Genomic DNA, 14271 nt, shown 5'->3' with positions numbered 1-14271 from the left:
TGGTTATGGGCTGGGCCAGTGGCTGAGAGAAACTGAGGACTGAGATGGTTCCTGCATGGAGGAGATATGCAGTCAGGAGGGAAGAAAAATGGGTTAAAGGATCTCAATCTAGTAGAAGTACCATGAAGGGTAATCAACCCAGGTATTCAGGGGACCAGCCCAGAGAATGTGACATTTGGGGCTGGGCCTTAAAGGAAGGGCTGGAGTTGCCACAAGGACAAGGCAGGGGGAGGGCATCCCAGGCGGAGGGACAAAGGGCTGCCTGTTGGAGGGCAGGAAGGCATGAAGGAGAGTGGTGTGTCCACAGGGTATGTGGGAGGAGAGTCTTGCTCATGGGGCCTGTGACCTTGGAAACCTTGGCAGGTTCCAGAGGTGCAGCACCCAGTACTGCCTTTCCTAGGCAAAGCCCCTTGCCCACAATGACCATGGCCCTCTGGCTCTAACCACCCCTCCAGTTCTTGATTCTCTACCCAACCTGGCCTGCCCAGCTGAGCTCTCCCTATGGGCCCATGGGACACTGCACTCTCCCTATGGGCCCATGGGACACTGCACTCTCACCATGGGGACCTCCACAGGCAAATCACCTCAGAACTACAAGATGCTCTCTCCTGTAGTGGGAACTTTATCTGCGAGGTAATGACCATACTTCAAAAGGACCTCAGACTGAAGCACTTTTTTTTTTTTGAGACAGAGCCTCAAGCTATGGACCTGGGTAGAGTGCCATGGCATCAAAGCTCACAGCAACCTCCAACTCCTGGGCTCAAGCAATTCTCCTGCCTCTGCCTTCCAAGAAGCTGGGACAAGGGTGCCCGCCAAAACGCCCAGCTATTTTTTAGTTGCAGCCGTCATCGTTGTTTGGTGGGCCCGGGCTGGATTTGAACCCTCCAGCTCAGGTATATGTGGCTGGCGCCTTAGCCACTTGAGACACAGGTGCCGAGCCACTGAAGCACTTTTTTTTGTTGTTGTTGTTTTGAGTCAGGGCCTCACTCTGTCACCCAGGCTGGAGTGCAGTGACTTGATTGTAATCATAGCTCACTGTAGTCTAGGACTCCTGTATTAAAGTGATCCTCCTGCCCTGGCCTCCCAAAGTGCTGGTATTACAGGTGTGATGTAACATACCAGGCCCTGATCTCAGTTTTAATGACTGTAATACCTGGGGCTTGTCAAACAAGCTTTCCAGATTGATAGGACGCCACTGCTAAGGGTGTATGGAGGAAAAGGAAGAGGGACAGATGGGAAGGGAGGGGAATGTTTCTGAGCACCTGTGTGCTCTGCAGCTCACTTTGGCAGCCACCCTGGGGGATGGGTGTAACTGCCCCCGTGTTGCTGATTAAGCAAATTCAGGTTCAGAGATGTTCCCAGTGGCACATGGCTGGTAAGTCAGGATTGGGGCTGGCCTCACAGAATGCCAAAGCCCACGCTCTTTCCATGACACCACTGCCAAGCCCTGCCAAGTCCTGGCAGCTAATTAAGCAGGGAGGGTGGTGGGCACCAGACCAAATGCCAGGCTGGTGAGAAGCCAGAGGTGGTTTCCACTGAAGAGTAAGGAACTAGAGTCAGAAATGAGGTCAGTGGGTACAAACTAGGAAAAGAGAAGAGGTTCTAATGAGGCAATATCAGGACATAGGAGGGAAGAATCAAGCTACCACTCTCACAGGGCTGATTATAGAATGATCTTAAGAGCATCCTAAGTCACAAGCACAAACTGACAGCTTATAAACTGCGTAGGCCAGCAGATACACATAGCCTACACAGTGTTTCCAAACGTCATGAACCAGTTGTCAAAAACTGGAAGAGGCGGGCACTCAGGGCCTGTGATCCTGCCTGGCTACTCCTAGAGGCCTTTTTTGAGGCCTGCTTACCAGGGTTTGAGAATTCCTGGAAAGTGGCATGATGGTCCACAGGAGCCTGGACATGTCTGTTTCCACCTTGCCCACTATGTGCAGGCTACCAATTGATGAGGCTTTGACCACTTTCAAGATGGCAGCTCACATCGCTATGTGTCCCTGGGCCTGCCACCTATCATTATAGAAGTAAGCCGGGGCAGAGCAGAGGAGTACAAATGCAAGGTCAGAAGACTCTCCCTGCTGCAAGCACAGGGAGTTCAAAGACGCCTCAGGTGCACAGGAAACACACCAAACAGCAAATACACAGTAAGTTCTTCACTCACCTCTCCTGGCCCAAGTAAAGCGGAGACTTTGCTCCTTCAAGCTGTCAAATGACACTGAAGGAGCCATACTCAAGAAAAGATTTATAGGCAAACATGGATGCAAAAACTGAGAGACTGGTTTTCTTGGGCCTCCCAAAACTAGTCTGTTGCTTTCCTGGTACATGTCACACTGGTTGAACTAATCCTACGGGGCTGTGGTCACAGAGAAGGGTCTGTACAGGCCTTGGGAAGCTCTGACCTTGGAGATCTAGATGATGAGGGTGTCTGCTTGCTATTAAGTCCTTATCAGCTCCACAGAGAATTCTGTCTTTCAAGGAAATTCAGAATCCACCAGTACAGTGGACCTAGGACTAAGGCCAGTTTTTTTTTTTTTGTAGAGACAGAGTCTCACTTTATGGCCCTTGGTAGAGTGCCGTGGCCTCACACAGCTCACAGCAACCTCCAACTCCTGGGCTTAAGCGATTCTCTTGCTTCAGCCTCCCGAGTAGCTGGGACTACAGGTGCCCGCCACAACGCCCGGCTACTTTTTGGTTGCAGTTTGGCCAGGGCCGGGTTTGAACCTGCCACCCTCGGTATATGGGGCCGGCGCCTTACCGACTGAGCCACAGGCGCTGCCCCTAAGGCCAGTGTTTTGTTCCTTTTTTTGTTTGTTTGTTTGTTTTTGAGACAAGAGTCTCACTCAGTTGCCCTGGGGTTAAGTGCCATGGCATCATAGCTCACAGCAACCTCAAATTCTTGGGCTCTTGCCTCAGCTCCCCCCACCCCCTAAGCAGCTGGGACTACTGGTGCACACCACAATATGGGCTATTTTTAGAGAAAGGGTCTTGCTGTTGCTCAGGTTGGTCTTGAACTCCTAAACTTAAGCAATCTACCCACTTTGGCCTCCCAGACTGCTAGGATTATAGGCGTGAGCCACCATACCCAGCCAGGAGACCATGTCTTAAACAGCTTGTTGTCACTTCAATTTTCCTATTTATGTCTTTCTACCCAACAAAGGCAAACAGGGACGGTGCCTGTGGCTCAGTGAGTAGGGCGCTGGCCCCATATACGGAGGGTGGCGGGTTCAAACCCAGCCCCAGCCAAACTGCATCAAAAAATAGCCAGGTGTTGTGGTGGGCGCCTGTAGTCCCAGCTACTCAGGAGGCTGAGGCAAGAGAATTGCCTAAGCCCAGGAGTTGGAGGTTGCTGTGAGCTGTGACACCACTGCACTCTACCGAGGGTGATAAAGTGAGACTCTGTCTCTACAAAAAATAAAATAAAATAAATAAATAAATAAAATAAAGGCAAACAGACCTCCCAGGTGAACTAGTGTCCAGATGGATTTAAAGGACCCGTATTACCCAAGGCTGGCCAACGGCTCCTAGTCCTGGCCAAGGATGGCAGCCAGCTAGACAACCTTCTGTTGCTGAATTCTCTCCCAATCCTAATACTTCAGGTACTTAAAAAAAAAAAAATCAAAAAACTAATTTTGAAAGAATTACAAAATCACAGGAAGTTGCAAAAAAATAGTTCTGGGTATCCTTTACCCAGCTTTTCCTAAAAGTGACATCTTACATGACAGAAGGACAGAATTAAAATCAAGAAATGACAATCAGGACACCACTGCTAAGCAAACCACAAAGCTTACCCAGTCATCTCCCCCCAAACACACATAGGTAGAAACTCCTAAGTCTTACTTTCTAGGGCAAGCGTTCTCAAACTTTTTAAACAGGGGGCAAGTTCACTGTCCCTCAGACTATTGGAGGACCGGACTATAGTTAAAAAAACAAAACAAAGGGCGGCGCCTGTGGCTCAGTGAGTAGGGCGCCGACCCCATATGCCGAGGGTGGCGGGTTCGGACCCAGCCCCAGCCAAACTGCAACAGAAAAATAGCCGGGCGTTGTGGCGGGCGCCTGTAGTCCCAGCTGCTCGGGAGGCTGAGGCAAGAGAATCGCGTAAGCCCAAGAGTTAAGAGGTTGCTGTGAGCCGTGTGACATCACAGCACTCTACCCGAGGGCGGTACAGTGAGACTCTGTCTCTACAAAACAAAACAAAACAAAACAAAACAAAACAAAACACCATGAACAAATTCCTATGCACACTGCACATATCTTATTTTGAAGTAAAAAAACAAAATGGGAACAAATACAATCACACCACCTCATGTGGCCCGCGGGCCGCAGTTTGAGGACCCCTGTTCTAGGCCCTGACAAAGTCGTAGATGAGGTACTGGGCTCATATCTACATGGGCCACTGGTGATCACCTGCAAGATTACATGACTGTCCATAGCAGCCCTTTGGCTCTGACACATGCTCAAACCAGTACTCTGCCCTCAAGGTCCCCATTGCCATATGAACTCCACATTTGCCTTTTTCTTCCGTGTTTCACGTGAAGGCAGGCTTGAGGTTTCCAGGGCTGCACTGGTTTTGAAAAGGCTGCATACAGTAAGGAGACAGAAACAGAAAGTCTGCTGCAGATTTCAGGAGGGAGGGAGGTGCTCTAGAGACAAGAAGAATCAGCCACAGAGCTGTATCTTAGCAAAAACTGTGTGGTTCCCGGGGAAGGCAGGGTGCTCACACAAATCTGGGACCTTCATAGACCTGCCTGACAAGGCCTCTGAGGATATGATTTGGAGAAGTGCAGGATAGGCTTCCAAGAACAAGCAGTTTTCTACATCTGAAGGAACCCTCTTGAGAAGCTGAATAATCTAACAATACAAGTCCCCTGCTTACATGTTTAGGGGCCACTGTCCCTTCCATATCTCAACTCTCCGCATCTCCTGGGGACTTTTCTCAAATGTACAGCAAAGAGGTTGTATCACATCATGGCACAGGAGCTCAGGCCTGCTAGCACCAGGGTATGCAGATCCCTAAAATGTGGCATGACAGTCAACATAACTTGCCCTCTCGCGAGCCCATGGTGCCCAGTTGGTTGTCAAACACCAGTTTACATGTGCCAGGAGGGTATTTTTTTAAGATGTGATTTACATCTAAATCAGTAGACAATTTAGCCATGTGTCTAAAGATTCAGCTACTTAGAATCCTTAGACACACGGCTGAGACAGGAGAATCATGTGAACCTAGGAGTTGGAGGCTGAAGTAAGCTGTGATTGTACCACTGACTGGGCAACAGTGTGAGATCCTGTCTCTTTAAATCAACCGGTAGATGGTGAATAAAGCAGGTGACCCTCAGTGGTGTGGGTGGGCTAGTCTAATCAGTAGAAGGCTTTAAGAAAACCTGAGGTCTCCTTAGGAAGAGGAAATTCTTCTGTCACTAGACAGCCCTGGGTCTCCTGCTGCAGTGTCAACTCTTCCCTGGGTCTTCAGCCTGTCCACCTGCTCTTCAGATTTCAGACCTGCCAGCCCCATAATCTTATGAGCCAGCTCCTAAGAATCTCTACCTATACAGTCATTCTCGCTTAACAGTGGGGAACTGCTGTGAGAAATGTGTCATTAGGCAGTTCTGCCACTGTGTGAATGTCAGAATGTACTCACAAACCAAACAGGCCAGCCTGCAATACACCAAGATCCAAGGCTGCAAACCTGTACAGCATGTTCCTATGCCGAATACTTTGGGCAGCTATAACACAATGCTAAGTACATGTATATCTACACATATGAAAAGACACACACATAAACACAAAGGACACGGCAAAAATGCAGTATTATAATCTTAAGGAACCACTGTCACATACATGGTGCGTAACTACACACACACACACACACACACACAGAGTCTTATTGGTTTTGTTTCTCTGGAGACCAAGAAACCAATATTCCTGAAAACTCTGCCTGCCACCTTCTCCAACCAGCCTATAAATCAGCGGTTCTCAACCTGTGGGTCATGACCCACAGCAACTATATTAAAGGCTCGCAGCATTAGGAAGGTTGAGAACCACTGCTATAAATAGTCGAGAATGTTTCTGTGAATATGCATTTCAAATGTCTTCAAAGGCAAAAGCTTGCCATCAGAGGGAGAGCTGCATGTGGCCAGGGCAGACAGTGTCATTATATCCTACCTGGGGCTGGGCTCTTTCTCAGGACCAAGAGCCCCTGGTAGAGGCAAGGGCCTCTGGACCCAGAAACCAATAGAAAGCAGAGGCCTGGACACTTTTCAGAGCTGTCTGCTGTGTCCAGAGGCATCTGCCCTCACCCCACATAGACCAGAGAATAGAGGGTTGGGACATTGTCCCCCTGCTACTTACCTTTCTGGCCATGATGAGGCCTGAAGGTCTGTGCTGGACTTTGGTGACCACCCCACCATTGCCCGCACCCAGCTCTGAGATCCTTTCAAAGTCATCATCCTTGAGCTCGCCAACCTTGGCCTTTTGAGTGAGGAAGGCTTCTAGCCGCTTCTTCTGTTGCTCGTCGAGTTCTAGCTCCTCGAGCTTCTTTTGGAGGTCCACCAGGTTTGTTCTGTGGAAACCCCGAGTCCAAAGATTAGAAGAGTACATGTGAGCTACAGAGAGGTGACTCCACCACAGCCACGTCTACCACATGGCAAGCTGAACCAGGCCTTGGGAGGACACAGAGTGGAGACAGATGGGATTCTTACATTTCAGGGTCCAGGGTTCAGCAGGAAAGAAGGGTATGTGCCTCTGTCCCCCAAACACACTACTGATTAGAACTGAGAGCCAGCTCCCCAGACACTGAGGACACTGCCTTGATCACAGCTCACAAAGGTTAAGAGATCTTGGGACCTTAAGGGCAAGCCACAGCTCAAGGGAGCCAGAAGGCCTCCTTCCCAATTTAAGAACTTTAACCACCTGGGACGAAATGAGGAATGGGGTGGGATGGGGATCAGGCAAGTGAAGCCCAAGACAGGATGCCTGTCTTAGCCCAAGAAGGAGGAGCTGGTGTTCTAAGTGGCCTCCAAGCAAAGAACCAGAACCAACCACCGGAAGACAGAAGTTGTAGCACACAAGCTGCAGCACACAAGCTGCATGACACTTGCACTTAATTTACATGAAATGAACATTGACACTGGAGGGAGAAAAAAGAAGGGGCAGAATTTAAATAGCACAACCAATTCCAGGGCATTCTGCGCAATCAGCATGCTATTATATCCTTCAAGTTACTGTAAATATTTTGTATTTATAATGCACACAATTTCTGAACTCGGATATTAAAAAACTGACCATGGGCTGGGTGCAGTGGCTCATGCCTGTAATCCCAGCACTTTGGGAGGCAGAGGTGGGAGGATTGCTTGAGGCCAGGAGCTCAAGACCTGCCTGGGCAACATTGCGAAACCTCATTTCTAAAAAAAAGAAAAAGAAAAATTAGCTGGGCATAATGGGCACTCCTGTAGTCCCAGCTACTCATGAGGCAAGAGGATCACTTGAGCCCAGGAGTTTGAGGCTGCAGGGAGCTATAAGGGAGCCACTGCACTCCAGCCCAGGCAACAGAGCAAGACCTTGTCTCAAGGAAAAAATCTGACCGTGTACCTGTATATTGCAATTTATTGAATGATTCATCAAATTTTCAAAGGACATTTTGACAGTAAACTGTTTTTACAAATGCCTTAACTTTGAACCAGATCCTGGAGTAAAAAGCAGCTCCCTCTAATTGGCAGATACTTTTGCTCAATTCACAAGAACTAACCCAGTGTTGTCCAAAAGACAAGAGTATGAGTCACATATGTAGCTTAAAATTTTCTAGTATCCATGGTAAAAAAGGAAAAAAGGTAAAATTAATTTAGTAGCCCAACTGATACAACCCACTAAAAATATTATTTTCCATACACAATCAATAAAAATGTTCTACATTTTTTTGTATGTCTTTGAAATTTGTAATGTGCACATGTTTACAGTTCTCATGAAATTGGAGAAGCTACATTTTAAGTATGCTGGCTGTAGCCAGGGTCTACCAGACCACACAATGGGCTCTCAGTCTCTCAGGGAGAACAGACTGCCTCCAGGGGTCTTCAGCTACCAATTCTTGGCCAGTGTTAAGGCCAAGTCTGGTGGTCATAGAGGGGATTCAGCAAAGGATAAAGGAGACTGTTCATTCCATCACTGAAGTCCAATCCCAAAGTTCAACTACTACTATCTTAGAACTTATAGAGCTGTGAGCCAAAGGACAGAGAGAATCAGGGTGACCTGATACTTGGTGGGTGATGTCACCAGAGTTGGTGCTATAAAGGGCTTGCTGGAAGGCCTGGGGTGTACAAACACTTTCACCTCATTCTGACTATTGCCTTGGAAGGCATGTCTCGGTAGCCCCAGCCCAGGCAGGAGTCACCATGTCATTATACAACACAACCAAGTGGCAATGCTCATGACCTTGGTGTGTGCCCCCCCTCAGTGCCTACTAGGTGCTCACTTAATACCTGTGGAACAAGGACCCAGATGAAGAAGTGACGTCAAGACACTGAAAGGTAGGGGCAAGGGAATATATGTGAGTAAGTGAATGAATATGCTGTTCACTTCTGGGTTTAAGAGGCAACTTCAGGCCTGACTTGGAGGGTCTAAAGTACTGCCCAAGATGTTGAAAATACATTCGTGAGTCTGCTGATTAATCCATCTTAACTTTAACAGCAACTCAATTGTGGTTACATATATTAAAAAAACCCAAAAAACACATACACTCTGGAATCTTTATGGCAGGATTCCTCTACTGGGAGAATTCTTCAATGGATGAAAATCAGAAACCACATAAAAGAGAACATGAAGAGCTATCTCATAAGAATAAGGAACCTGTCCCCATGTTTGACTGTGAAGACATTAGATCACATATATATATGCATTAAGTCTCCTTCTAGTGGGTATAGTACCTCACACCTGCAATCCCACACTTTGGGAGGCAGAGGTGGGAGGACTGCTTTGGATAGGAGTTTGAGACCAGCCTGGGAAACAGCAATAACCTATCTCTAGAAAAATTATTTTTAAAAATCTGGGCAGCACCTGTGGCTCAAAGGGGTAGGGCGCCAGCCCCATATGCTGGAGGTGGTAGGTTCAAACCCAGCCTCGGCTAAAAACTGCAAACAAACAAACAAACAAAAAAATCAGCCAAGCATTGTGGCACCTGTAGTCCCATCTACTCAGGTAGCTGAGGCAGGAGGATCCCTTCAGCCTAGGAGTTAGAAGCTGCACTGAGTTGTGGTCAAGCCACTGTACTCCAGTCTGGGTGACAGAAGGAAGGAACCTCTGTCTCTTAAAAAAAAAAAAAAAAAAAATTCTTCTTCACCTTCTTCATCCAGGTAACAAAAGGCCACCATACATGTCATATTCACCACATGCCTGCTTCTCACGGCATCATACCATTAGCCCAACAAACAGACCCCAGCTGGGGGCTCCTGGGACTGCCCTCCCCTGCCCCACTCTGCTCTAGCATAGAGAACAGGAAGGCAGGAGTCACTGTGGCATGACCCCACAGGTGTGCATCCCCAACATCCAGAGTCACTTCCCTTATCCTTGCATGACACAATTCTGTCACAGTATCACTCTACTCCCTTTGACCCCTTTTCCCCACTCCTTGAGAATACCCCAAGTCCTCCTGCCACCCTCAGTCTCTTCAAACCTGCATTAAGCCAACCCCACCTTCAAGGCTTTTCTGGTTCATTTCCTTTTAGAATCTGCCAGCTTCTCCCAATCTCCCTCACTCCTGCTTCCCAGCCTTCTTATCCCCTTCCCAGCTTCAGGTCACTACACACCCTGCCTCTGCTACCCTGCCTCTGGGAGCTTCTCCTTGTCTTTGAGGTTCCCTTTCCTCACTGGACCCCCCACTGGACCCCTCAGGTATCCCCACCCTCACCTCTCAACCTCCTTCCCTCTCAATCCCCCATCTTGGGTCCCGGGCACCCTCCTCATCCCACCCCATCTCACTACTCAAGAACTCGGACCCTACCCTAGCTCCACAAGGGACACCCTCAGAAGATCCCTCACCCTGTCCTGACCACTCAGAAACTCCCCTTACCATCCCCTCCCCCCAGATGCCTCACTGGGAACTCACCAATCAGAAACACTCTCAGCGTTTCCTGTCCCCTCAGGGGCCCCCTTTTATAATGATTTCGGTACTGAGGATGCCCCTCACCCATCTTCTCCTCTCAAAGACTCCCCTTGACCTACTCTCACAACTCCAGGGCGCTACACCCCATATTCCCTCTGCAAGGACTTGACCTAGGCCTCGTCTCACTACTTAGGGATCCCAAACCCTGTCTATCTTCCCTTGAAGGGCCCCCACACCCACCCAAGCATCCTGATTTTACTATTCAGGGTCCCCACATCCCTCTTGTTCCAGTAGAGGGCCTCCCCTTGGCCCAATCTCACTACTCAGGGACCCTCACTCTGTCGTCCCTTCCTACGGACTCCTAGCACCCTGATTTCACTACTTAGGGACCCCACACTCGTCTTCTCCCCGTAGGGACAGTCCCTCGGTGCAAACTCACTACTCGGAGACCCCTCAGTGTATTCTCTTCTTATAGACTTCCTATCACTCTGATTTCTTTATTTAGGGACCCCACACCTCGTGGGGGGATCGCCCCTCAGTCAGCCCGATCTCACTACTCAGAGACCCCCTCACTCTGCCTTCTCAAGGATCCCCATCATTCTGATTATGCTACTTTAGGACCCCACATTCCATCCTTCGCGCGGAGGGCCCCCAGTCATCCACACCCCAACATAAGCCCCCGATTGCCCACTCACTCGGAGGCACCCTCGCTGGTGGGAGACGGGCCCTCGGCTATGGCGGGGTTGATGGTAAGCGCCGGCAACACCGGCTTCCTCCGGGCCAGCATCGGGGATCCGCAGGCCGGCGGCGCCTCTAGCCCGGGCCCATAGGGGGCGGGCCGCTAGCGGGCGGCGCCGACTCGAGCCCGGGGCTGCGGCCTAGGTCAGCGCCGGAGCGACCAAGGGCGGGCGATGCTGCAGACCAGGGCGGAGGAGCTTTGAGGGACTCCGGAGTTGAGGCCAAGAAGCTGCCACCGCCGACGGTGGAACAAGGCTGACGCTGCAGCCAGAGCCCGGGAAGCAGAGGGAGGGGAAGAGGCAGTCGCAAAACCGCGCACCGGCCTCTCGCGAGAGCGAGAGCAGGGAGTTGCCACAAGCCCCACCCTTCAGCCGCGGCGCGTGCGTACCACCCCGTGGGGAAAAGGGCGGAGACCGACTCGGGCGGTGCCCGGAGCCTGCGCTCCCGCTCCCCTCCCACTGCGCGTCTGCGCACGCGCCTAAAGCACAGGGGTGTGGGGGTAGGATAGAGCGGTGTAGGGGTGGGGTGGGGTGACAGGTGGGCCCAGTGGAGGCCACAACCTCCGTACCTCGCCGGACGTCCCAGGCTGGGGCTGAGAGCCAGAAAAATACCAAGATGTTGCGGGAGACCCAAGAGGTTCCACTTTTTTTGCCAAGTGTGGTCACCCCCACCATCTTAAAGTATCAATTACCTTTCTTTCATAAGGGAAAAGTGACTGAAAACACGTTTTATTTATTTATTTTTTTTTTGAGACAGAGTCTCAAGCTATCACCCTGGGTAGAGTGCCGTAGCATCACAGCTCACAGCAACCTCCAACTCTTGGGCTCAAGCCATTCTCCTGCCTCTGCCTCCCAAGCCGGGATTATAGGCGCCTGCCACAACGCCCAGGTACTTTTTGGTTGCAGCGTCGTTGTTTGGCGAGCCCAGGCTGGATTCGAACCCACCAGCTCAGGTGTATGTGGCTGGTGCCTTAGCCTCTTGGGCCACGGGTGCCGAGCCTGAAAACATGTTTTAGAATTATTTATTTTTTATAGCCTTTTTTTTTTTTTTTTTTTTGAGACAGTCTAACTCAGTCTGGGTAGAGTGCTATGGCGTCATCATAGCTCACAGCAACCTCAGATTCTCAGGCTCACGCGGTCCTCTTGCCTCGTCCTGCTGAGTAACTAGGACTACAGACACCCCGCACAACGCCCGGCCAGTTTTTCTATATTTAGTAGAGACCGGGTCTCACTCTTGCTCAAGCTCCTTCAGAACTCACGGGTTCAAGCAATCTTCCTGCCTTGGCCTCCCGGAGTGCTGGTGTTACTGGCTTGACCAAAAAAAAAAAAAAAAGTCTCACTATGTTGCCCTGGGTAGGGTGCTGTGGTGTCACAGCTCACAGCAACCTCAAACTCTTGGGCTTAAGCGATTATCTTGCCTCAGCCTTCCAAGTAGCTGGAACTACAGGCGGCCATAACAACACCCGGCTATTTTTTTTTTTTTTTTTTTTTTGAGACAGAGCCTCAAGCTGTCACCCTGGGTAGAGTGCCGTGGCATCACAGCTCACAGCAACCTCCAACTCCTGGGCTCAAGCGATTCTCCTGCCTCTGCCTCCCAAGTAGCTGGGACTATAGGCACCCGCCACAATGCCCAGCTATTTTTTGGTTGCAGCCATCACTGTTGTTTTGGTGGGCCTGGGTTGGATTCGAACCGCCAGCTCAGGCGTATGTGGCTGGCGCCTTAGACACTTGAGCCACAGGCGCTGAGCCAACACCCGGTTATTTTTTTGTTGCAGATGTCATTATTGTTTAGCTGGCCCGGGCGGGGTTTGAACCTGCCAGCCTTGGTGCATGTGGCCGGCGCCATACCACTGTGCTACGAGTGCCAAGCCAATTTTTTTTTTATTTTTAATTGACAAAGAAAAATTATATGTATGTATCATGTACTGTGTGCTAAAACATTTTTATTGTAAAATACACATCACATAAAATTTGCCATTTTAACTATTTTAAGTGCATAGCTCAGTGTCATCAAACATGTTCACATTGCTGTGCAGTGGATCACCACCCTCCATCTTTCTCATCCTCCCAAACTGAATCTCTCCCTGTTTACTAATTCCCCACCCACTTCCCAGCTCCTGGTAACCACCTTTCTACCTTCTGTCTCTGTGGCTCTGATGCCTTTAGGGATTTCCTTTGAGTGGGATTACCCAGGATTTTGTCCTTTTGTGCCTGGCTTCTCTCACTGAGCATGATGTCCTCTAGGTTCATCCTTAGTGGACCAGGTTTAAGAGTTGCCTTCCTTTACAAGGCTGAACAACATTCAATTGTATGTATAGACCATGTTTTGCCATTCATCTGCCATTTCATCTGCACATTTGGTTATTTCTACCTTCTGACTGTTGTGAATTACGTTGCTTTTAACTTGGGTGTGAAAATATCTGTCTGAGTTCCTGTTTTCAGTTCTTCTGGGTATATGCCCGAAGTGGAGTTGCTGGATTATATGGTATTAAGAAACCACCTTACTGTTTGCTATAGCAGTGGTAGCATTTTATTAGAAAAGTCATTTTAGGGTGGCACCATGGCACTCTCCCCAGGGTGATAGCTTGAGACTCTGTCTCAAAAAAAGAAGAAAAGAAAAGTCATTTTACACAAAAAAGAAAGAGCCCGGAGAGGGGAAAAGGGAGAAGACAGAGGGAAGAAGGAAGGTGGGAAGGAGGTTGGGGGAAAGAAGGAAAAAGAAAGGGAAGGGAAGCACGTAGCATGGAATAAAGGATAGTTATTTAAACGGGAAAACACTGGCTTCCTGAAAAAGTGACCACGTTGCTTTTCTTTTTGTCATACTTCGGAGCATCTTTGTACATAATCACGGTGGGAAAGAAGTTGAGAAGAAATGACTGAGTTAATGCCCTCCTCCAGGGTTCAGGCAGGTTCCCTGGTCTTCCCGGCTCAGTCCTGCCCACTCTCTGGCTGCTCCTTGGTTATTCTTTTAACAGTGTGCAATGCTGCAGGCACTAGAAACAATGTTTTTATTTTTTCTTTATTTTATTTATTTATTTATTTTTGAGACAGAGTCTTATTTTGTCACCCTCGGTAGAGTGCCGTGGTATCACAGCTCACAACCTCAAACTCTTGGGCTTAAGTGATTCCCTTGCTTCAGCCTGCCAAATAGCTGGGACTACACTACAATACCCAGCTATTTTTAGAGACAGGGGTCTTGCTGTGGCTCAGGCTGTTCTAGAACCTGTGAGCTCAGGCAATCTACATGCCTTGGCCTCCCAGACTGCTAGGATTACAGGCCTGAGCTACCATGCCTGGCCAATGAAACAATGTTTTTAAAAGATATAATATACATAATTGCAAAATGCGACTGTGCTCTTAAAAAAGCAAAAATGTAACCATAGCTTTTTCCTGATTAAAACAACCCTTATCCTGAGTTAAGGAGTGGGTTAGGGGGCA

General features: G+C 49.2%; 1 protein-coding gene across 1 annotated transcript in view; it reads right to left on the bottom strand.

Annotated features, from left to right (window-relative positions):
- The window catches only part of MAP2K2 (mitogen-activated protein kinase kinase 2), a 36710-nt gene extending 25543 nt beyond the window's left edge, over positions 1–11167 (bottom strand). The window contains exons 1-2 of the mRNA XM_053579925.1: positions 10792–11167; positions 6355–6565 (exon numbers count right to left, since the gene is read on the bottom strand). Coding sequence (XP_053435900.1) covers positions 6355–6565; positions 10792–10883 — 303 coding nt within the window. The 5' untranslated portion in view covers positions 10884–11167. The remainder of the gene's footprint in view (positions 1–6354; positions 6566–10791) is intronic.
- Positions 11168–14271: the final 3104 nt, after the last annotated feature.

The sequence above is a fragment of the Nycticebus coucang genome, chromosome 2 (genome assembly GCF_027406575.1).
Source record: "Nycticebus coucang isolate mNycCou1 chromosome 2, mNycCou1.pri, whole genome shotgun sequence".
Lineage (NCBI taxonomy): Eukaryota > Metazoa > Chordata > Mammalia > Primates > Lorisidae > Nycticebus > Nycticebus coucang.
Note: the sequence above shows the minus strand (reverse complement) of the source record. Positions and strands in the feature narration are given on the sequence as shown.